We start from the raw sequence: 23,758 nt of genomic DNA, 5'->3' as shown, positions 1-23,758 counted from the left end.
AGCGCATGGTGGCGGTCAGTGACGTGGCCGGGGCCAGCCGGGGGAAGGACGCCCGCGGCCACCGGCCACAGAGCTACAGGGCCGTGTGGGGACACCCGTCCGCTTCCCCGGAGCGCCATGGCCAGGCTGCTGCGGGAGCCCCTGGAGGATGAGGGGGGCTCTTTGTGAAATCAGATGGCCCTCTGCGTCCAGCAGGGGCAAGATCTTTGTGGCCTTTGCGCCATCAGTCCCGGCACTTAGCCTGATGGAACGGCTAACTTGTAACCTGGCAGCTGGCAGCTGGGCAGCCCGAAGGCAGCCTCGACGACGATAGCCGCGACCTCTATGGAATAGAAGAATTGTCTGATATCGTATGAGAAGGTGGGGGGGAGAATTAAAAGCTGTCCTGGCCACTATTACCAGTATGTAAAAATATGCCGGCCCACAGCCAGATGGTACACAGGAGTCCAAGAATATTCTGGTTGTTGAGCCAGACCAGTGGAATGATGGTTTTCTCCCTGTAGACATTCTCTTTTCATGAAACCGGAAAACTGATTTTTATAAAAAAGCAGAATTCACCGGAGGACAAAAAAAAAAAACCAAAAACAACGTGTTGATTCACTTCTGCAAAGCCAGATGTCTGCAGCCCTCAGGACACCTGCGCAGGTTCCATCCTGGAAAGGCAGGGACCTAGGGGAAGCGTTCCACTCGCGGTCACACCGATGCAGGCGCTTACGGAGCTGGGAAAGAGCTGCACTGCAGGTCAGGCCACCTGTGCTTTGAGGGGATACGATAAGCCCAGTCCAACTTTTCAATGATACAGGCAAAGCACAGGTGGGCCCTGAGCCCTTGGCCAGCCCTGGGTCCAAACCCCGGAGCCTTGCATACACACCACATTGTCTGGTCGGCTAATGAGTCTACACTGGCCGGAAGGCAAGTTCCCCACGAAGGAAACCAGCCCTGAGCCGGGGGTGCACTCAGCTGACCCCGGGGAAGGCCATGGGGCAACATCTTACAGACCGCTCCCAAGACCCTCCTCCAGCTATGGGGTCCTTGGGGGTGAGACTGAGCCTCCCCATGGCCAGATGAGGAAGGGAAGGTGAGGGACAGCTGCTCTCAACATGGAACTGGCTGGGCCTTGAGAATGAGCAGAACCCAGACGTGCCAGGGCACAGAAGACGCCCTGGCCCAGCACTGCAAGAGCGACATTCCCATTTCCCACTTACCTGGCCAGCTCCCCGCTGGCCAGCCACAACGGGCTCAGGAATCCTTTCAAGGAGGTGGACTGGAACACCCAAGCTCCAGAAACCCTGAGCCCAGGGATCAGCGTCTGGAGCCAACAAGCAGGCTCGCATCCGTTTTGCCAATTACTCAGAAGTGGCCCTGGGCGCGGAGCCCGTTTCCCGATGTGTAAATGGCACAGGTGGTCCTGAGGGCTAAACATGACTATGGACAGTGAGCGCCAAGCCCAGCACCCAGTAGGTGCTCAGCAGCGGTGGCCAAGTCACAGGTAAGGGGGGAACCACGGCAGTTCTTACCTGCCCCAGTGGACGGCCAGGTTCTGCCCAATGGACACCAGCAGACCGGTGGGGCCGTGCTCCCAGATGCACTCTTGAGCCCACGCTGCCGCCGACTGCTCCAGCTCCTCGTCCCAGGTCTGCAGGGAGAGGACACACAGGCACCAGGAGGCCAGGGTCAGGGATGGGTAGAGGGTCCCAACCTGCAGCCATGCTCCCCCACCCCTGCTTGGGCCCCAGGTGGAGCCCGGGCCAGGCGCAGTTCTTGGACACAGGGTTCTATGCATACGTTGGGTGGGTTCTTGACCCAGCAAGTGGGAAGGGGCGAGGCAGCAGAGCACTCGGAGGAGCCTGGCCCACGGCGGTCCTCGCGGCTCCAGCTCGGGCTCCCACCTGCCCGGGATGCTGGGCAAGCCCCTTGCATGGCCTTCACCTCCTCGCCCGGGAAGTGAAAGGACGCCTAAGCCCTGGTGATGGTGGTGGCCGCTGCACAGCACTGTGAACGTACTTGATGCCACAGAACTGTACACTTAAAGATGGTCAGAACAGAAATTTCATGTTTTGTGCATTTTGCTGTTCTTTTTTTAAAAGATTTTATTTACTTATTCATGAGAGACACACAGAGAGGCAGAGACGCAGGCAGAGGGAGAAGCAGGCTCCCTGTGGGGAGCCCAATGCAGGACTCAATCCCAGGACCCCGGGATCATGCCCTGAGCCAAAGGCAGATGCTCAACCACTGAACCACCCAGGCGTCCCTAATCTACTGCTGTTTTTTTTGGAAAAAAAAAAAAAAAAAGAAGCAGCCCCATCCAGCTTTTCCCCAGCACAGCCCACCCTGAAGGGGCAGGGTCTGGGCCAGAGGGTCTGAAACAGAGTCCGCAGCCCATCCTGCCTCCCAGCTGGCCCAGGGACACACATGACTCCCGGGGAGGGAACGCGGTGAACAAGGCGGTGGGGTCAGTGCTCTTCCGCGGTGGAGCAGATGCCAAGCGGCCCTCCGGCCATCTGTCGGCCGCCTCCTCTCAGCCATCAGGCACATGCTCCAACTCACAGGCAGGCAGGCAGGCGCTCTTCCCTCCTCAGGGAGCCCTAGCCCCTGGCACACAGTAGGTGCTCACTGGACGACAGTCAGGGAGAGCCCTGGGATCTCGGGACTGGGACACGGACCGTGCCAATTGCGGGGAGGGGCTGGTATGGAACATCATGAAGCCCCACACCTCCCTGACCTCTTGCCTCAACGACAGAGACTCCTGAGAATCCAGGGGCAAGCCTTGGCCTAGAACAGACACCTCTGGGAACCTGGGGCACACCCTCTGATGAACCCCATTTCGGCTGCAGTGGACATTCTGGGTACACTCAGCCCTCAGACTCATCTCTTGCCGTCAATGCCTTCCCCTTTCGTGCCCACCAAGCCCTGTGCCGCTTCTGCCTGGGATCCTTCTCCAAAGCCCAGGGCACAGCCTGGGACGGGGAGGGAACAGGCCTCCTCTGGGTGGGTGATCCTCCTGCTGCTCCCCTTATGCAGCAGATCCAAGCTCCCGCTCCCACCAGGAGCCCCCTGTAGCATGCTGTGACGTCGGACTTTCTCCTTCCGCCTTCTGGACTTACGGATCACCTCCTCCCAAATAAACTACCTGCACCAATGTGGTGAATCTGTCTCCAAGCAGGGGGCCACCTGATGCTCCATGAAGGAGAAGACAGCATCCACGGTGGGGGGTGGGGGGTGGGGGGAGGGCAGCTTGAGTGTGCACGAAGATCCCTCTGGACGGGGCCAGCGGAGGCCCTTCCCAGAGTCCAGGGAGATCAGGCACAGCCTGTGCAGGCACTGACCCCAGCCCGAGGCTCACTAGCTTCTCAGAAGTTCCCTGTTTATTCTGATCAACATGAACCTTGTGTCCCTTTGGTCCGCGTCCATAACATTTTCTACAGCTCCATGAGGAGGGCTGCAGGGAGGGCCCTGGAAGATCTCTGGGGGTCAAGGGCTTTTGAAATTCTGGCTGGAGACGGGCAAACTTGACATGTGGTCTGCAACAGGACGCAGCCCAACAAGGACCCAGCTCTCCCCTCCCTGCATTTGAGGCCTCGAATGGGCCTTCCAGGCCCATTCTTCACCTCCCACCCTCCTCTCGGCTCCAGCCGTGCCTGGCACGTAGTAGGACGTCACAGTGATGTTTCCCAAACAAAGGGGTTTGGCTGTGTGCTGAGTTACTCACAGCCAACAGGCTCTTTGGCTCAGTGGCCTTGCCAGGGCAGCATTACATGTCATGACTGTCACCCCAGAATGATGCGTGCGTGCGTGGGGGAATGCGAGCCTGGTGAGGCCCAGCCCCCGCCAACTCCCCACCCTCACTCACTGCAGCTCTCAAAGACCTCCCCAGGCCCCACCTGCCCCTCACCTCCCACTCAGCCTGTGCTTTCCCAGATGAACATGCCCCGCCCCCCCACCAGTCCATGTCTCACTGAAGAACAGGCGCAGGTGAACATCCCCTACCCCATGAAGGGATGACCGGGGGTCGAAAGAGGGAAAGAAGAGGGCAGTGAGGGGCACCAGTGAGAGTGTTTGTGAGGCGAGCCTGGCTGTGGTGCCAGGCTCTGCCCCGTGCTGGCTGGGTGACTGTGGACAAGTGGCTTCACCTCTCTGAGCCTGTTTCCCCATCTGGGCCAATGATGCTGCTGGAAGAGGATTTGGGGAGAGGGTTGAATGAACAGGCATCCAGCCTCCAGGTGAGATGCAAAGCAGCTCAGTAAACAGTACATGGATATTAAGGAAATCAACTTAGGCACCTACTGCTTAGGTCTTGTGCCTGAACACCTGCCACTTGCCAGAGAACCTTATTAGCACCATTTTCTTATTTAGTTCTCGAAATAAGCCCTTGGGGAATATCTTCCTATTGTCACAGAAAAAAACAAAACAAAAAAAACTAAACAACAACAACAACAAAAACCCAAACAAAACCCTGAGGCTAAGAGAAGTTAGGTAACTTGCCTAAGATCACACAGCAGGAATTTAGAACTTTAACAACTCAGCTTTATCTTGCTTCTAAGGGATCGCATCTTGCTCTGCGTGCTGTCACCACGTGCTGGTCCCACTCCACTAAAATAATAATAGTTACTAAAATAGTAAATAGCAACATTTTATTTAGTACATTTTTTTTTTAATTTTTTACTTATTTATGATAGTCACAGAGAGAGAGAGAGGCAGAGACATAGGCAGAGGGAGAAGCAGGCTCCATGCACCGGGAGCCTGACATGGGATTCGATCCTGGGTCTCCAGGATCGCGCCCTGGGCCAAAGGCAGGCGCCAAACCGCTGTGCCACCCAGGGATCCCTATTTAGTACATTTATCTACTACTTATGCATCGTCTCATCAACTCCTTCAAACAATCCTGAGAAAGGTACTTTTCCTCTCCCCATTGACACGTGAGGAAGCATTAACACAGAGAGGCTAACTAATCTGGCCTAAAGTCACACGGTTACCAAGCGGCAGCTACCCTAAACCCAGGCAGGCCGGCTCCAGAGCCTATCCACTTATAAAACCTCAAAACAGGGTGTCTTAAGTCTTCGGAGTTTTAAATTCCACCTTTTGGGGCTAAGGCTATTTCAAAGGATGACAGCCTGAAGCCCCTGCAGGCAGGGCTGAACGGGAAGCTAGATTTTCTTTTTTTTGGGGGGCGGGGGGGGAAGCTAGATTTTCAAGCCACTTTCTCAAGCTGGTGCCACTTGTTAGGGTGGAGACAGGAGCAGATGGGCAGCCCTGGGGTGCAGCGGCCGGGCCTCGCACTGCCTTCCCTGCCTCACGATGCCCGCTCAGGGATGGCCCCAACAATAGTCATAAAAGCTCAGCTTCCCCGACAGGCAGGCCATTTAGACCTGAGCACCCAGATCCCAGCTCCAATCCTGAAATAACACAAAGTAAAAAAATAGGAAAACATGGCAGGCTCATTCTGGGCTGTACTGACGCCCCCTGCTGTGTATGTGAGCCCCCCTCGCTTGGAATCTTCTGTACACCCGCTGGACAAGCACAGAGCAGCGACGACAAGACCATCGTAACCGGAGCCTGTTCCCCACGGGAGGCAGGGCAGGAAACAACCAGGATCCCAGGGCTTTAGGGCTCAGTCAAGCTCCTAGTCGAGGAAAATTCTCTACTGCCTGGAGGGCGCCTTGGAGTGGGCAGGCGACAGGAGGAAGGCTGACCTGTCCAGGGAGGCGGAGAGCGCCCTGTCCCCCGGGGCCAAGCCAAACCACGAGGTCCCGGGAAGGATGGGGGAAGAGTTCACACCCAAAGTCACAAAGAATTCTACGCTAATTCTCGAAACCTTTAACCCTAAGAAGGTCTGCGCCAGCAGCTACTGCGTTAGTATTTTGGAAGAGTGCCCACGCTTCCTCCCAAGATTAGCACAACCCCTTCAGAGTGAATGCCTGGGCAATGTTCTGGAAGGAATGAAGACATGGCTTCATCACAGGTTCCAAAGGACAGCCTTGCTTGGGGCGGGGTGGGGGTGGGGGCGGTGATCTGCCCAGAAGGGCAAGCCTTCCATCTGCCCTACAGCCTCTGATGGGCCAACTCAGGAGGGGCTCCACAGGCACGTGGGAGGGACAGGGGCCACATGTGCTACCTGTAGCGGAGCACAAGGTACCCAGGAAAGGGACAGTGGGGTCCAGGGGAGGGAGGGAGGCTTGCTTATGATGGGCTGAGGCACGAGGTGGGGACAGGGCTCTGGGGCAGGGAGGGCCTGGTGGCATCCTCAGGGAACACGGAGCCGCCTCTCAGGACAGAAGAACTCCTGATTGGAGGCCTCGAGCGCCAGGCATGAGTATTTGGGCTCCATCCTGGGCTCACAGGGCCCTGAGGCTTCTGGGCAGCAGACAGGCTTCCTGGAGGTCAGGAAGGTTACAGGAGGCAGGGCTCGGGGGGCTGGTGGGGGCACCGTGAGAGGTGTTGGGGGCTGGGCTGGGCAGACAGGATAAAACATCTGGAGGGGCCATGGAAGCGGACAGGAGCCGCGGGGGTGCCAGGGTTTAAAGTGAGCATGGAGGTGGCCGAGAGTCGGGGTCCCGCGGCCAGTCCTGCCATTCCCAGCTCTGACCTTGGGCCTCCGTTTCCTAGTCTGTACGAGGAGAGAAAAGCAGCAGGTGTGTTCGTGGGGCTGGGACTGCGGGAAGTGGTTCTGGCAGCAACAGAGAGGCGTGGCTGGAGGCAGGGCTGGAGGCAGGGATCGGGGAGCCCTTCTGCTCCCTACATGCAGGATCTCTCCAGGGTCGTGGGAGACCCTCCACTGTCCCCTCAGAGAGCAGACACCCTATCTCTCACAGGCTTGGCCCTGCTGCTGTTCAAGCAGAGTAGGGCGGCTAAAGGGGCCGGAGGAAGGCCCAGGTGCTCAGTCCCCACGGTGACCGTGGCCCCAGGCGTGAGCACCTGTGCAGGGCATTCCGTCATCAGACTGTCATCAGACAACCACGAGAGGCCGAGGCTCCCACTGGTCAAGGGCACATCAAGGTCTCAGGGCTCCCCAAAGCCCAGCCCTGAGAGCCTCTACCAGCCTGGAGGAGAGCCAGTGGGGAGCCAGGGGTGGGCGCCTGGGCTGGGCTCCTCTGTCCTGGGGACTCCCCAGTGCCACTGTGATGTCGACAACAGAGGCAGGGGACCCCCTCTTGCCGGGAGACCCCGAGCCTGCCACCCCCACCCCTACCCGGAGACAAAAGCAGAGGCCCCCAGCCCCCGTGGGAGCGCCCGCGCTTACCATGTACTCCATGTTAGAGGCCGGGGGGTACACCTGGCCTCGCAGCTTGTTGTGAAGCATGAGGATCTCCTCCTTGTCCGACCGGGGAATGGCCCTCCGCACGCGGGAGTGGGGCTTGTCCTGCTGGTATTTGCTGAGCAGCTTCTCTAAGTGGGTGACGTTAGGCAGGAAAAAGCCTTGGGCTCCGCAGACCAGCAGCACCAGCCCCAAGGGGACGACTCCGTTCAGGCTCATGGTGCCACGCAGGCGGCGAGGACCGGGCAGGGGAGGCAGGCTGGGCTCCGGAGGCGGTGCTGGGCGCGAGCTCTGAAGGGAAGCAGAGGGCAGGGCAGGGGCGGGCGGTCAGCATGAACCCAGCTCCAGCCTGGGCTCGAGCCGCCAGGAGCAGCTATCACTCTGCCCACTTTGCAGACATGAAAACCAAGGCTCCCGGAAGCTCAATACCGAAGGTCCCACAGACAGGACAGGTGCAGTCACCCTCATCCTGGCTTGTCGTCTGGTCCGAGAGGACAAGGCAGGGCTGGGGAGTGTGTGTTTATTCATACATTCATACATGTTTATTCATACATCTCGCCTCTGCTTCACCTCCAAGGGACCCTGACCGGGCATCTATTTGTGGCAGCCCCTGGGACACAAAGATGAAAGAGGCCACTGTGCCTCGACTCGGGGAGCTCCCACTTAGGCTGGGGAGAGAGGCAAGGAACACCACAGTCACCAGCAGCGGGGCAGTGCTGGAGGAAGGCGCTGCAGGACCCCGCCAGGGTGCCGGGCCACCTGGGCCACCGGGACGCCCTGTCCTACCACCAGAGCTCGTTGGTTGGTCTTCCTCCACATGAGCAGGAGCCAGCTCTCATGGGTGCAGCTGGCTAGGTTTCCAAGACAACATCCAGCAGAGGCATCGTCAGGGGCACGACGCAGAGGGGCAGAGGGACGAGTGCGAGGCAGAGCAGGGAGCCAAGGAGCCATGGGAACAGGGCAACCCTGGAAACTCTCCAGGGTCCTGACCGAGCCATGCCTCAGACAAAAATAGCCACCGTCCAGCAGGGAGGCCCGGCATCCTCTGGAGTGGGTGAGATGCAGAGCCCCAGGGAACCGACGGCACAGAAGGACCTGCGCATGGGCCCTTGCCTGCCCTACTGGGAATCGAACCAGTAATGCAGACCCCTGGAGTCCTGACTTCTCTCCAGGGTTAGTTGCACGGCCATATATGAACATTTTTCCAGCTGCAAAAGGCCAAGCTGACAGAGTTGCCAAGACAGTGACGCCGGATGGTGATCCATGATGGAGCGAGAGCAGAGACCAACGTCACAGAGCACCCACCAGGCCTCAGGACGGAACTGGGTCTGTTGCACTCTGCGTCTTGGCAGCTTGAGGGCCAGGGCATCCCCGAAGCCATGGGGCATGAATTGTTCATACAACTCAAATGTGATTCAACTAGACTAAAGCCTGAGTGGGGCTTAAATCCCCAGTGGGCACCATTCAAACAACTGTCACCAGGGGCCAGGTAAATAGTGGGGAGTCAGTGGAGTATTACACAACAGGTGTAATAACCTAGAACCCCGTAAGCGTCAGCACAAATAAACCCCAAATACGATGTTGGGTTAAAAAAGTGAGCTGGAGAATAGGACACTAATGGTATTATTTATGCAAATTTTAAAACATACAGACCATATCTTGTGTAATTCATGGGTAGATGTGGATATAGGCATACATACATCTAGGTGTATGCTATGTGTGCATGTTATATACATATGTTATACACACGTACACACATGTCTGTGTTTGCATGTACATATAAGTATATGGGGTGTGTGTGCGTGTTTATATGGTAAAACCACAACAGAACCAGACCAAGTTCATGATGCTGGCTGACTCCAGGGTGAGGGAAGAAAATCTGGGAAGGAGAATACGATGGACCTTGTCTCGATTTTTTAATATATCATTTATATTTTAAGAATCTTAAGCAAATAAGGCAAACTGTCCACCACTGTTTACTGTACGGGGACAGGTCGAGTTGGGAAGACCCGCAAAGTGGTGGCCCAAGGAGGGTGGCCACAGGGACAGGACTTAGGTGGGGAGCCCGTGCTATCCTTTGGACTTGTCTGTTTTTTTAAAATTATCAATTAATAAAAGGAAAACAATGTCAAAGCATGAAAAGACAAGGAAGCAGTTGCTGGTTCCAAGTACATTTTTCGGGCAAGTTCTGAACTGGTGCAGCCTTATTTCAAAAGACAAGACACGGTGCCTTCACTGTGCTCATGACGGAACTGCCTGCACGCAGGACCTGTAGGCTGGTCCTTGTCTGCATGGCCCCAAAGAGAAATTGTAAGGCCTTGAGGGCAGCTTCCAAGTTGGGAACACCACTTATGGGAGCACCACTCATGGGAGCATCACTCACAGGGTGTAGTCACACCCTCCCGACAGAGGAGAACACAACCGAAAGGACAGGGACAAGACACTTCTCCAAGGGCCTCCTCTGCCTCGCCTCGGCCAGTCACCGCCTGGGAAATGCACACGCCCTGGGTCACGCCGCTCATGGCTTGCACAGGAAGTACACCCCGTGCACCACTGGTCCTGAACATCTTCTGGCCTGGCCAGAGCTCAGGGGGCTGGGGAGGAGCAAGGCCCGGATCGTGCCACTCCTGCCAAGTCTGCACGTAGGACAGAGACAGTGGCTCTCCTCCCAGGGGCCCCCATGGTGCTGGCACAAAGGAAACAAGCATGGGCTTCTGGACTGAGCTATGGCCTCCCCCAGATTCACAGGCTGGGGGCCCGGCTCCCAGCACCTCAGAGTGTGACTGTATGTGGAGATAGGGCCTTTCAAGAGGTCATTAAGTTAAAATGAGGCCACTAGGTGGACCCCAACCCTGTCTGACTGCTGTCATCATAAGAGAGGGGACTGGGATGCAGACACTCACCAAGGGAGGGCTGTGCAAGGACACAGGGAGAAGGCGGCATCTGCAGGCGCAGGAGAGAGGCCTCGGGGGGAAGCAGCCCTGCCTGCAGTGGGGGCTCGGATGTCCAGCCTCCCGCAGTGCGAGAAAACCAATCTCTGTGGGCGAAGCCCCCTGGCCTGTAGGGCCTCTGGCAACCTAATATGTGCGTCGGGCAGTACATGCTTGATCAGGACTGCGTTCCCAATACCCTACTGGCTGCTGTGGGAAGGAGGCAAGGGAGCATGGCTCACCAGGAGGCCGAGGCCCACTTCACTGCGGCATCGCCGGCAGCCCGGGCCTGTGCATCTGCTACCCCAACAGCTCAACCAGAACTTAGGGCCAAAGTACTTCAGCCCCTTTCCCACCTACAATCACAACATTAAAATCCTTTCTTCAAATGAGACATAGGCAGTATCTGAGGCTGCCTGGGGCTTCCCAGTGACAAGTACAGCGCACAACCGACCAGGGAGGCTGACACGGAGGGAGACCTACTGTGCGCCAGTCCCTGGATTTCTCATCTCACCCACCCAATAACTCACGAGGCTTGGGTTCTAATGTTCCCATTATAGAGGAGAGAGTAAGGCCTCTGAGGTTTCCGGAAGAGCTTGAAGTCGCAAAGCTGGTGAGCAGAAACAGTGTGCTGGGACCCAGCCTGTCTGGCCCCGGGCCCTCTCCTTACACTGCCCTGCCTCCCTGGGAGGGGGCTTCCTGGAGGGGTTCCTGGCAGCATCCTGTGGGGGAGAGGACCCCGCGGCAGCCCCCTCCACGCCGGCCTCTGGGTCAGATAGTGGTTCTGGAACTGAGAAGGCACCCATGTGTCACCTCAGGGGACTAAAACATTACAACACAGTGACCTTTCATCAAAACATGCCTCCATCACTGGGCGTGGCACCCATCTAACCTCCCTCTGCTGCCGCGCCTGACTCCCACATGGCGAGCTGACCTCTGACCCCTGGCATAGACTCTTTGGATCTCTGGTTCCCCTAGGGCAAACCTCGTTTCTAGAGAAGCCCTCCTCCACTCTGTCAGCCTGGGCCCATCTCTGGTGGCTTGAGATACGTGTCGTGGACAGCCGTACCGCGCGGCAGAAACACTCACCAGAAGCTATGGTTCTCCTTTGCCACAATTGCAAAACCAAGCCCATGAGAGTACAAACATGATAGCAGTGCCAAGGTCTCACGAGGATGCAGATGTCAGTCCACCCGGGGGGGGGGGGGGGGGGGGGAAGCAATGAGGCTTTCAAGCCTCATGGCCAACGGCAAGACCCCAGCCTGGCAAATGAAAGTCACAGGGAATCAAATTCCTACAACACTGCCCAGACCTCTTCAACACATCTGGAGCCGCCAGGGTGGTGGCTGTTTCCAACCCCAATTTACAGAAAAGAAAACTGAGTCTAGGGATCCCTGGGTGGCGCAGCGGTTTGGCACCTGCCTTTGGCTCAGGGCGCGATCCTGGAGACCCGGGATCGAATCCCACGTCGGGCTCCCGGTGCATGGAGCCTGCTTCTCCCTCTGCCTATGTCTCTGCCTCTCTCTCTCGCTCTCTCTCTCTGTGACTATCATAAATAAATAAAAATTAGAAAAAAAAAAAAAAAACTGAGTCTAGGAGACAACTGCCCGGTGTTGGTGAGGCTGTGCGGCCAGGTCCAAGATGGAGCAAAATCCAGCTTGAAATCCAGCTTGCTGCAAGCTGGTGGAACTTCCTTTTTTTTTTTCTAAGATTTTATTTATTTATTTATTCATGAGAGACAGACCGAGAGAGAGAAGCAAAGACACAGGGAAAAGCAGGGTCCACGCGGGGAGCCCAATGCGGGACTCGATCCTAGGACTCCAGGATCACACCCTGAGCCAAAGGCAGGTGCTCAACCGCTGAGCCACCCAGGCGTCCCAGGTGGAACTTTCAACACACGTCGTGGTATCAGCTCTGCATCCACCCCGCCACCCCCGCCGGGGCCCATCTAGCATCGGGGTCTCCTCGTGGTTACCTCCAGGGCAAGGCCGCCCCCCAACCCTCCCCCGGGGAGCAATAAGAGAAAGAGAGCGCGCTGGGCGCCCCGGGCGTCCTCCGGCCAGGGCCGCCTCGGCCTGTGTTTGGGAAAGCCTGCCAGGAAGATGAATCTCAGCCCTGAGTTCGTGGGCCGTCAGCTCTGAGATGTGCCAAGCTCTTCCCTCCTGCACATGCTGTTCCCACAGCTCATCCCGCGGCCCCAACCTGCCCCCTCCCTGGCCCGGGCAAGGCCGATTAATTCCTGCTCTTTCACTTAAGATTTAGCTCCAGGGTCACTGCTGAGTCACACCCCCAGACCTGCCGGGCTTGTTTGCTGCTGAAGCGCCGACAACTGACAAGTCCGTGTTCAATAAATATTTATGAAATGAATGTGCGGGTCTCATCCTCCCGACGAGGTCCGGAGAGCCATATAAGGGCTGTGCGTGGTGTTGGCTGGATCATTCCCCGCCGCACGGGCCGTCTGGGCACACAGAGCAGAGTCAACTGCCGACACTGCCCCTCACCAGTGGCGTGGCGTGGGCACGTACCTTCTCTGGGCCCCGGCTGCCACGTCTATAGGGTACAGGGGAATTACAGGGCTTGTCTGACATTGGCAATGCAGCGGTGAACAAGCCAGACAGGTCTGCGGACGTGCTTGTGTGCCAGGAGGCTTCCAGAAAGCAGCGTCCTTCGCAGCAGGGTCCACAGAGGAGCAGGGATTCATCCACCTGGCCTGGTTAGGGTCATGGGATGAGCTGTGTGCTGAGGAATGAACGAGATCATGAACAGGAGTACTTCATAAGTATTAGCTGTTATAACGATGATGGTGATGCTACATGTGCCCCACATGCATTGTTTGAAGAAGTTTCTAGAAGGCCAGGATTAATAATGGGGAGTGGAGTAAAGACTGTTCTCTCTTCATTACATTATTTCAAAGCCCCATCGCTGCCTTGACACAAATCTAATTTTTATTTTATTTTTTTAAAGATTTTATTTATTTATTCATGACAGATACACAGAGAGAGGCAGAGACACAGGCAGAGGGAGAAGCAGGCTCCATGCAGGGAGCCTGATGTGGGACTCGATCCCAGGATCCCGGGATCACGACCTGAGCCAAAGGCATACGCTCAACCACTGAGCCACCCAGGCGTCCCAAAAACTAATTTTTTAAAATCATATTAAATGTCTAATGCTTGCAGGGGTTAAAATCTGTCCCCTAAATTGGAAACATGCTTTGCTCAGTTCATGCCTTGAGCCATGGCCTCTTTCTCCCAGCTTCTGGGTAAGCAGGTTCCAAGATGTCATAAACTACCAGGTCTGGAGCCTGGCTGGCTCAAGTCAGTAAAGTATGCAAGTCTTTATGCTGGGGTCGTGAGTTTGGGCCCCACGTCGGGTATGTAGCCTACTTAAAATTTTTAAAAATTTAAAAAACTAAAATGAACTGGGTGTAGGGCATTAATGCTGACTATCTGGCCAGGAATTGCCTGTACATAGGGACATACTCATTCATGTTGATGACAATGACCCAATTCACCTGCCGTGACTGCCATGAAGCTCCACCTCATTCCAGGGCTCAGTCTTAGCTGAGTTAGGAAGTGGCAGGTGCCCAAGACCTCACCATCACTGTGTTAAGCCTCTCCAGCTAAGACTGCATGCTTCTTGAGGGCTGGAACCAGTGTATGCTGGTAAAGGTCTAACAACTGACATTCAAAAAAAAAAAAAAATTTGGGTCGCCAGTGTGGTTCAGTGGTTGAGCATCTGCCTTCAGCTCAGGGCGTGATCCCAAGGTCATGGGATCGAGTCCCACATCAGGCTCCCCACAGGAAGCCTGCTTCTCCTTCTACTTATGTCTCTGCCTCTCTATTTATTTCTCTCACGAATAAATAAATAAAAACTTTTTTAATAAATAAAAACTTTTAAAAATCACCCTGATATGTAGTGTTCATCAGTTCCCTTGGTATAAATATTCCCACTGTGGCCAATTTCAGGCAACTCATGGGAGCTCACCGCACATGGAATTTCTAGAAGGACCCATGATGGCACACCATCATGTGGTCTTTCTATCACAGGGATGGGGCCACCCCAATCACCTTGCAGGCAGAGATAATAGTAAAGTGTAGTAAAAGATTAGGACGGGCTAAGTTGTGAGTTTTCATTACCTTCATTTTACCTAGGACTTACTTAACTGTAATTTCATATAATTTGATGTTTAATGATGGTTGTGTTTAACTGGATCACAAGCTTTCTGAAAAATTTAACAAAACGTAACGAGCCGGTTCCAGCACACCACTGGCTGGCACTGAGTCCTGTTCCACTTCATACCCCAGTGAGTATTAACTGCTCCACAAACATTTATCACAAATACCACAGCCAACAGTTCTGGAGCGTGCACGGAGCAGCAATCACTGCACTGGGCCCTCCACTCCCCGCACTCCACACCCGGATGGGATCACCGCTAGGGCCCCGTCTTAGAGGCGGGGGAACGGAGGCTCCAAACAGATAAGCAACTTGCTTCCAGTCACGCAGAATGCCTGCAGGATGCGATGCTTCGTCACACTCTGATCACTGGCCTGCCCTGGCCCGTAGGGACGGCTCTCTGAAACATCAGGACAGCTTTAACCTCCGGCACGCGTCAGCCAGGCTCATGCAGTGACACGCCTACTCGATGGGGCAGCAGCGAACCCGAAAGGCCAGGGGGGCACCAGGCTCTGCTCTTCCTCTGAAGCACAGAGGAGAAATACAAATATGATTGAGGCCAAGGGTAGATCTCACTCATGCCCACAAACCACCCAAAATTCTAGGAATGAAGCCGTGGCTGGGAGCGGGGAGTAGGGACCCCCCCGCAACATGTCTGGGGCAGATCCCAGGACTGGCCGAACCTCCAGAGAGGAGCGTCTGGGTGTGAGCACCAGACATCCATGGCATGAGGGGGTGTCTCCCCTCCTCCATGGGATCCAGTTGGTTTTCCTTAAACTCTTCTTCTCAGGATGCGGGGTGGACACAGCAGGAGGCAGCCCCTTCCCCTCCCTGCGGCCACTCTGCACCCAGCCCCGGCTCGCGCACAACCAATGACAGATGGCTAACAAGAGCCTATGTGAAACCCATCCAATTCTTTTTTTAAAAGATTTTATTTATTTGAGAGAGAGAGAAAGAAAGAGAGAGAAGCAGGGAGAGAGAGAGAATCTCAAGACTCCACCCTGAGCACAGAGCCCAACTCGGGGCTCAATCTCATGACCCCAAGATCCTGACCTGAGCCCAAATCAAGAGTCAGACGCACAACTGAGCCACCCAGGTGCCCCTCGATTTTTTTAACTACTACACTGTGAATATATAAAGACCTGGGCAAAAGAAGAACTCATTTTTCAAAAAAAGAACTAAAAACCAGGCATGTCCAATATAAACCAAGATAATATATGAGAAAAGCCATTTTAAAGTGACTGGATAAAAAATTAATATATTCTCAAAATACCTAGTATCTCACTCCTAGGGCCCCTCGCCTGCCTTCCTGCCCATGTGTGGATGTTTAGCAAAGCTTCAGATAAGCATCAGGAAACAGGCTCCCGAAGACAAGCAGTCCAGGGCTGCCCCAGGGGGGTGTGGGAAAGCGTGGCTGTTGGGTGAGCCCTGGGTTTGAATTGTGACTGCACCACGGCGAGCCTCGTGCTGCCCAGAAGGTACCTCAGCCTCTGATTTTCCAGTTCTTCAAGAGGACGATGAGGCTCTGAATTGCTCTCAGGCGTAGAGGAGGGAGGGTGAGAAGATGAGGGGAGAACTAGTGGTTCTGGAGCTGCCTACCGACTGTGTCTTTCCCTCCTCCGATCATTTCTGCTCCAGGCTACGGGTCTGGCAGCACTTGCACCCGCCTTCTGCTGAAATGCCTGATTCACCAGTATTGGGTGGTATCTGGAAGGATGAGTCACGGCCCCTGGCTCATGTACCAAGCTTGAAGGCACACGGCTCACCCAACTCTTGGTGCTCAAGAATCCCACAGCACCAGCCTATGGAATCTCCACAGCCATGCGGACAGGAATCTCAGGGCAAGCCCTCAGGTGGCCACGGAGTCCTTCGGATGTGCAGGCAAGCAAGCAAGCCTGCCCTCGAGAGAGGGAGGAGACATCACAGCTAATAGACAGAGACAGAAGGTGTGAGAAAAGCGCCCGGGGAATGGGATGTTAACTCTCGGTAGGTGAAGGGACAGGGACCGCTCTGGCTGGGGTGGACAGCAAGGTCTCGCTGAAATCTCAAGGAAGGGGAACTCCAGACAGCGGGGACCACCAGGACAGAGGCTCAGGGATGCTCACCGTGTTGGCATGACCGAGGACAGGCACAAATCTGTGAGCTGGGGGACAGCGGGGTCACAGAGGAGGACAGGGCCAGGTGGCCAGGAGTCCTGAAGCATCAGTGGGGCGGTACAGCTGACGGTGATAGGGTCAGATTGATGCTTTGAAGGCCCATCAGCATGCAATGACACAGGCAGCAACCGAACAGGAGAAGCCAGACTCCAGGGATTAAACATGCTCGGTTCCGTTTATGTCACGTTCAGAACCACACAAAACCAACCTGTGCCATTAGAGGGGGGAATGGTTACCCCTGGGGGTGGGACTGTGGGAGGGGCCCAGGGGCCCGCAGGCTCTCTGCAGCCCACCCTGGGGCGGTGGCCTGGCATATGCACTTGGGGAAGAGTCGCCCGCCAGCGAGCCAATGAGTGTGCATTCCTCTCTGGCATGTGAAACTTTAATACAACTTTTTTTTTTTTTTTTAAGTTTCAAGTCATTTTGGCTTCTAAGAACAGATCAAGGGAAACATGAGAGGCAGCAAGGAAGACGCCAGCCTGCAGGAGGAGATCCTCAAGGCTGTCCCTAGGAGCCTCAGGAGGCTGCAGGGCCTGACCTCTGACAGCCCTTCAGAGTGCAACCCCGAGAAAGCCCCACGGCCGGCCGGGGCCTCCCACTGGGGCCAGACACCGACTCTCCCAGACAGGGCCCAGTTCATCCCAAGTCTGAGAGGGCACTTTGTCCGGCGATGCCAAAGCTGAAAATACCTTCAGTGCCAGTGAAGCCCGAGTCTTGACGGTTCCCGGGAATAAACAGGGTTTTCAGCGGCCAGGCGCTTCCCCCGAAGAGAACAGACTGGCTGTGTTGGAGCCGGTTTGGGGCAGGAGAGAGAGAGGGGATGGTGGCGGAGGACAGCCGGACACACAGAGGTATTGACGGTCGACACTGCCGTGGGGGAGCAGCTCATTGTTTTGGGGCGGGGGGGTGGCGTTCTGGGCTTATGAACAGATGGACTTTGAAAGCTCCTGGACACCCAGGGGCAGTGAATGTGCTCTGAAAGAAGATACTAGACCCCTCCGGCCCCCGAGCAATGAGTGCCAACAAGCTGAGCATTCTTCTAGAAGGAAAGCTATGAACCTACCAACAACGTGTCAAGGGGCGTCTTGACCCTGCAGGGAGGTGGCCATGCAGGCCCCCAAGGCTCTCACTCCCGTCTGGCCGTGAGACAGCTCTCTGGTTGCACCAGGCCCTAGACACAGAACCTTCCACACAACTTCACATCCACCCCCACTAGCCAGCCGTCTCCAGCCCATCTCAGTGTCAGGGTCCCTGGGCAAGTCTTCATCAGCTGTATGGGGTGGCAGGTCTCACATCCAGGCCTGTGCCAGAAAGTGACGGGAGCCTCATTAAAACCCAGATTGTGGGATCCCTGGGTGGCGCAGCGGTTTAGCGCCTGCCTTTGGCCCAGGGCGCGATCCTGGAGACCCGGGATCGAATCCCACGTCGGGCTCCCGGTTCATGGAGCCTGCTTCTCCCTCTGCCTATGTCTCTGCCTCTCTTTCTCTCTCTGTGACTATCATAAATAAATAAAACTTAAAAAATAAAAAATAAAAAAATAAAACCCAGATTGCTGGCCCCACCCTCATAAGCTTCTGATTTAGGAAGCCTGGGATGGGGCCTGAGAATCTGCATTTCTCGCAAGTTCCCAGGTACTGCTGTGCCCTCCTTGGAGGGGGACCCCACTGTGACAGCCATGGCCCCAGATCGTAACAGTCCCAAATCCCATGCCTCACCCTAATTCAGCGTTTCCCCAACTCCCACCTTGGCATACCTCTCTTCTCACCCGCCCCCTGCTATAGTCCATACTCTGTACTTTTATGTAAGATGGCCCACACCAAGGGTGCGGAGAAATGTACACATAATAGATGATTTTCCGGGCCACCTGGGAGGCTCAGAGGTTGAGCATCTGCCTTTGGCTCAGGGCGTGATCCCGGGATCCTGGGATCAAGTCCCACATCGGGCTCCCTATATGGAGCCTGCTTCTCCCTCTGCCTATGTCTCTGCCTCTCTGTGTGTCTCTCATGAATAAATAAATAAAATCTTAAAAAAAAAAAAGGTGATTTCCCATCATCACTGTTTGCAAAGAACATGATCCCATCTGCCTTGAACGGAAGGCAGGAGTAAAAGTTTATGTGTTGAAAACAGAACAAACTGAGGGCCTCCCATCTGGTCACGGATGCCAGCCACAGGCTGTTAGGCCGAGGGTGCTCTGTCTTTGCTGTAAAGGGTGAGTGGGGTGCAGGGGAAGCGTTAGGCATGGACAGCACCACCCACATTCACCTTGACCTAAAAGGACAGCCCATAGATTGGGGCCTTTGCGGTCTGTGCACAGGCTAGGTCACCTCGGGAACTGGTGGGGATGGCTCCCCATGCTTTGGGGAACACTGCTTATTTCACTGTAATCTGTTCTCAAGTACAAGCCCCACAGCCTGTAGGAGGACATCCAAACGCAGGGCTGCCTGGGTGGCTCAGTCGTTTAAGCATCCAACTCTTGATTTCAACTTAGGTCATAATCTCAGGGTCATTAGATGGAGCCCTAACTTGGGCTGTAAACTGGGCCTGGAGCCTGTTCAGGATTCTCTCTCTCTCTTTCCGTCTGTCCCTCCACCCCACTCTGCAGCCCCCCCACCTCCCTGCTCACACACATGCTCTCTCTCTCTCTCAAAAAAAAAAAAAGAAAGAAAGAAAGAAAAAAGAAGAAAAGAAAAAAGAAAAGAAAAGAAAAGAAAAGAAAAGAAAAGAAAAGAAAAGAAAAGAAAAGAAAAGAAAAGAAAAGAAAAGAAAAGGAAATCTAAACTCACACCACCCGAAGGGCAGACACTTGCCACTCTGGGCCTGATGCTCAGACTCTAGCCAAACTTCCTGCCACCTTCCAGGAGTGCCAGGCCCCTCCCCATCTCCAAGTTTTTGCACACACATGGTCCTTCCGCTTGGGGCACTCTCAATCATCTTTCCTTGCCTCTGTTCTAGAAAGAGTTCTCAGGCCGTTATCAAGTCCATCCCAGCAGGTACCATCCAGCTCCCAATCCTAGGGAGATCAGAGTGGGCTGTTTCTTGTTTTTCCAATCTAGAAGAACTTTAGAGCAGGCTTGACTCCAGGACCATTTGACTACAAATGAAATGGAAGCTCTATTCTTTTTTCCTTCTGGGATATTGCCTTTCTTCACTCACAATGGGACACAGTTCAGAAATTTGGATTGAAAATGTGGGATTTCATAATTTATAATATTTTTAAATGATGGTCCAGAAATTGCATGAGCTGCATTATGAATTTCTTTTTCCCCGGAATCTGTGGTTTTTGTCTAAGCTGACACAGCACTCGAGACAATCAGAGAAGATAAATCTCCCTGGGGCTGAACCATGAGAAACTGCCTGTCCTCCCGGCCTGGACAAGGGGTGTCTGCCCGTGAACACCCACAACTGCACTGCCTGGGGCACGATGCCTCGGACGGGATTCTCTGCCAATTGCCACTGTGACCCTACTGGAATGTCAACACCTCCCCCAGAACACCCAGATGCCAGGTTTCCCTGCGTCCACAGTCGAGGGCCTTGATCTATTGTGTAACGAGATGACCTGGGTCTATGCTTCTTCAAGATAAGCCAAGAAGGAAAACACAATTTCCTCTATACGTTAAACATCAAGTGACCATGTGACCTGGCAATTCCACTTCTAGGCGCACACCCAGAACACCTGCAGAGAGATGTCCAAACAAAGACGTGCACACACATATCCACAGCAACACCGTTCACGGCAGCCAAAAGGTGGACACCACCCGAACTCCCATTGATGGAAGAATGGATAATTGCAATGTGGTGCATCCACACGATGGAATATTACTCAGCCATAAAAAGGAACGAAGCACTGACACATGCTACGGCGTGGATGGACTCTGAGTGAAAGAGGCCAGTCAAAAAAGGCCACGTGTTATATCGGTCCATTTATATAAGATTTCCAGAATAAGCAAATCCACAGAGACAGCAAGTAGACTGGTGGTCGAGGAGAGAGTGGCCAATGGCGGCAGGGTGTCCTCTGGGGGTGATGGAGACATTCTGGAACTAGATAGAGGTGGTGGTTGCGCTGCGTTGTGAATGTGCTGAATGCCACTGCATTATATACTTTAAACTGGTTAAAATGGTAAATTTGGTGCTTATGCATATTTTACCACATTAAAATAATTTTTTTCAAAGAAGAAAGGTTATGGCAGGTCCTACCACCCACCACCTAGATCGGCCCTACCCTTCCTGTTCCAGAACACAGCGTGTTTCACTTAAGACTTTATGAGAGGCTCGGGGTGCCCATCCCAAGAAGGTCTGAGCAGCTACTCGGCTCCATTAACTGAAGATAAAGTGCAATGATGCTCATGTTGTATTTTCCTTTCCTGACAAGCCGTCAGCCCCTTTGAGTGATGCTGGGTTTGCACATCTGGGACTGATCAAAAACCAGTGAGTTTACAAAAAAAAGAAAAAAATCCTCCTAGGTCTGGAGCAAGCAGACACAGAGGCACCTCCCATACGTAGTAAATTACACTGGTGACAGAGCAAAGAAACGTTCCAGCTCCCACAAGGCCAAGGAGGTCAGTATTTGAGGGTCCCGCCTCCAAAAGCCAGTTTTCAAATGCAACCTACAAAAGGTCAGATATCCAACGAGGGGTCTTTGAGGGAGGGATGAAGTGTAGGACTTCCAGAGGCCTTGTGTGCTTCTGCCAAGGCCCCAGGCCCTCCCCTGCCAAGCCAGCTCTCCTTTCCAGTCCAGTGGCAGGCTCTGCGAGCCAGGACTGATCTGGGTCCCAGAGCGGGGCTCCCTCCATGTTGACACTGGTACCTGTCAGCAGAGGGGAGCCCAAGCCCCTGTGTCAGGGCATCCTCTCCCCAGGCCCGCCCCTAACTCAGGCAGGGATCCAGATCCTACATGGCTTGAGAAGCCGTGAGACCCAGCAAGTTCAGCTGTGACAGTCAAGCAGCTAGCCACGGGGTGAGCACCTTCTTCTAGAATCTGGGGTGCGACCCAGCCTGGAGGGCAGCTCTCCCCAGCCCTGGCTATGTCATGCATACATGCCTTAATCACACCGAGACTCAATTTCCTCCTTGTAAAAAGGAAGGCAGTCTAGTGGCTGCCTCATAAAGAAGTCCATGAGATCATCTGTGTAAAACCTGGGCACATCTGGCTCATTCTGAGTGTCAGGTAAATGTCAGCTGCTGGTATTATTATAAATGTTGCTATTATTATTCCCACTCCTACATCTTAAGAGACTCCATAAAAAAACAAAATCGCCCTCCTTCTCCCCCCAGGGTGTATATTACTGGGACTTGGGGACTTGGGCTTAACTCTGCTGACAGATTTTCCCTGGAGCCCCTCTCAGACAACACATTTTGTGTGAAGGTCAGGTCCAGAGGTGGAGTTAGTGGTTGGGTCGAGAGGGGTCTTAAAGGAGGCAGGGCCCAGGAGTTAAGAGTATAGGGTCTGCAACCAGACAAACCAGGGGGTGACAGCATGGCGCATCAGCTAGGGGGCCTTTTGCACCATTTTTACCTCTTTGAGCCTTGGTTTACTCAGCTATGAAATGGGGATCAAGAGGCTGACCGCCCAGGTATGTGGCAGGGATGGAAATGCAGGGAAGGGGCACGGTCTCATACCTGCCACACCAGCAGTACAGCTCCCACACCTTCTGTTCCTCTTTCCCACGTGGAAACTACCAGATCAGAAAATCAGGTACACAGAGAACCTTAGAAGGCCCCCTCTCAATCTGCCTGGGGAAGAGGACATGCCCCTCATCTTGTTCTGCTGGACCCTGGGCTCTCCCCTGGCAGGTTTAGACCTTAGATGACCCTACTAGGGAAGGCAGGGTCACCCTCCTCTGCCAGAACGTGGCACCCAAATGCTCAAGGTGGAAATTTACAAACCCACTTAGCAAGGCCAGCTGGGCATTAGTACAGGCCCCCAGCTGCTTCTCTCAGCAGGAGCAGCAGCTCACCTTTTGGCTAAAAGATGCCCCGTTCAGGGTAGACCTCAACAAGCAGGCATCAGCTAAGCCTTTTCTGACTCGTCCCCCCGCCCCGAGTCCTGGGCAAGGGAGGCTCTGGGTCTGTACCACACGAGGGGCCTCCCTGGCTCTGGCCATCTAGGGCAGCCGGTCTTCTCAGGACCACAGAGTCGAGTCCTCAGCTTCCAGCACAAGTCTCCCCCCACAAGGAGTGTATGGGATGTCCACTCTGACTGAAGAGACCCAGCGTGTGTTCCCAAGCCCGCAGGAACTCTGGCAAGCCTCACACCCGGACACATCCATCTGGAGCTTTGGAGGCGGAGAGAGCCGGGTTGCAGCCCTCGCTTTAACTGGACACCTCGCTCCCCCTCCCCGACCCTCAGTATCTTCATCTGAAATATGGGAAGAGAGAGGCTACCTCTCAGGTTTGCTGCAGATAAAGGCGGAGAGGGGTGTGGCCCTGTAAACCGGAGCAGAACAGCAGCTCCGTTAGGATCGGCCTGGCCATCCACACGTGGGTAGACGAGACACATCCAACCCCCTGCCACACTCACGCCGCCGGCTTTCGGCTCACTGAGCCCCCTGCGTAGACAGGAACGCTACAGATGCTAGCAAATAGCAAGGGAGGCGAGAGTACCCGCGCCAGGAGCTTGAATCTGCGTCAGACGGGCTTTGAGCCCCCCGCCCCCTTGCTCCCTGGCTGTGAGGTCTTGGGCAAGTGCCTTGGTCCCTGCGAGCCTCAGTTTCTCCATCTGCGAAAGGCCAAGCGGTGGAGCCGGTCGGAGCCGCAGGTCGCGCGCCCGGCGCCCGGTCCGCACCCGTCAGCCCCAAGGGATGGGCGGCCCCGGCTCGGGGAGGTCGGCGCCTGGGAGGCCGCGGGGGCGGAGGGCAGCCGGGGTCGGGCAGCCAGGTCACACTCACCTCCGCGGGGCTCTCCTGTCACCAGCGCGCCGGCGTCCCCGGTGCAGCAGCGGCGGCAGCGCGGACACTCGGGCGGACACGGCGGGCCCAGCGGCTCGGCAGGGACCCCGCGCCGGAGCAGCCGAGGGATGTCGGGGATGCGGGTTCGGCGCGCGGCTCTTATGGGACCTCCGCACCCTGCCCCCGGCGGCGCCGATAGGGCCGTTCCTCCACGCTCCGCCCCGGCCCGGCCGGCCCCTCCCCCGGGGAGGCCCGCGGGCGCCGGGGGTGCGGGCGGCGGGGGGCGCGCGGCGGGCCGGACCCCGCGTCCCCAGACCTCGGCTTGCGCGCAGGACGCGCTCGGGTTCTCTCCGCGATCGTGAC

At 55.3% G+C, this 23,758-nt stretch overlaps 1 protein-coding gene across 1 annotated transcript in view; it reads right to left on the bottom strand.

Annotated features, from left to right (window-relative positions):
- Positions 1-23,540, bottom strand: part of CRISPLD2 (cysteine rich secretory protein LCCL domain containing 2) — a 64,698-nt gene extending 41,158 nt beyond the window's left edge. Inside the window, exons 1-3 of the mRNA XM_077891048.1 lie at positions 23,396-23,540; positions 7,238-7,543; positions 1,518-1,636 (exon numbers count right to left, since the gene is read on the bottom strand). Of these exons, the coding sequence (XP_077747174.1) occupies positions 1,518-1,636; positions 7,238-7,471 (353 nt within the window). The 5' untranslated portion in view covers positions 7,472-7,543; positions 23,396-23,540. The remainder of the gene's footprint in view (positions 1-1,517; positions 1,637-7,237; positions 7,544-23,395) is intronic.
- Positions 23,541-23,758: the final 218 nt, after the last annotated feature.

Source organism: Canis aureus, chromosome 3 (genome assembly GCF_053574225.1).
Source record: "Canis aureus isolate CA01 chromosome 3, VMU_Caureus_v.1.0, whole genome shotgun sequence".
Classification (NCBI taxonomy): Eukaryota; Metazoa; Chordata; class Mammalia; order Carnivora; family Canidae; genus Canis; species Canis aureus.
Note: the sequence above shows the minus strand (reverse complement) of the source record. Positions and strands in the feature narration are given on the sequence as shown.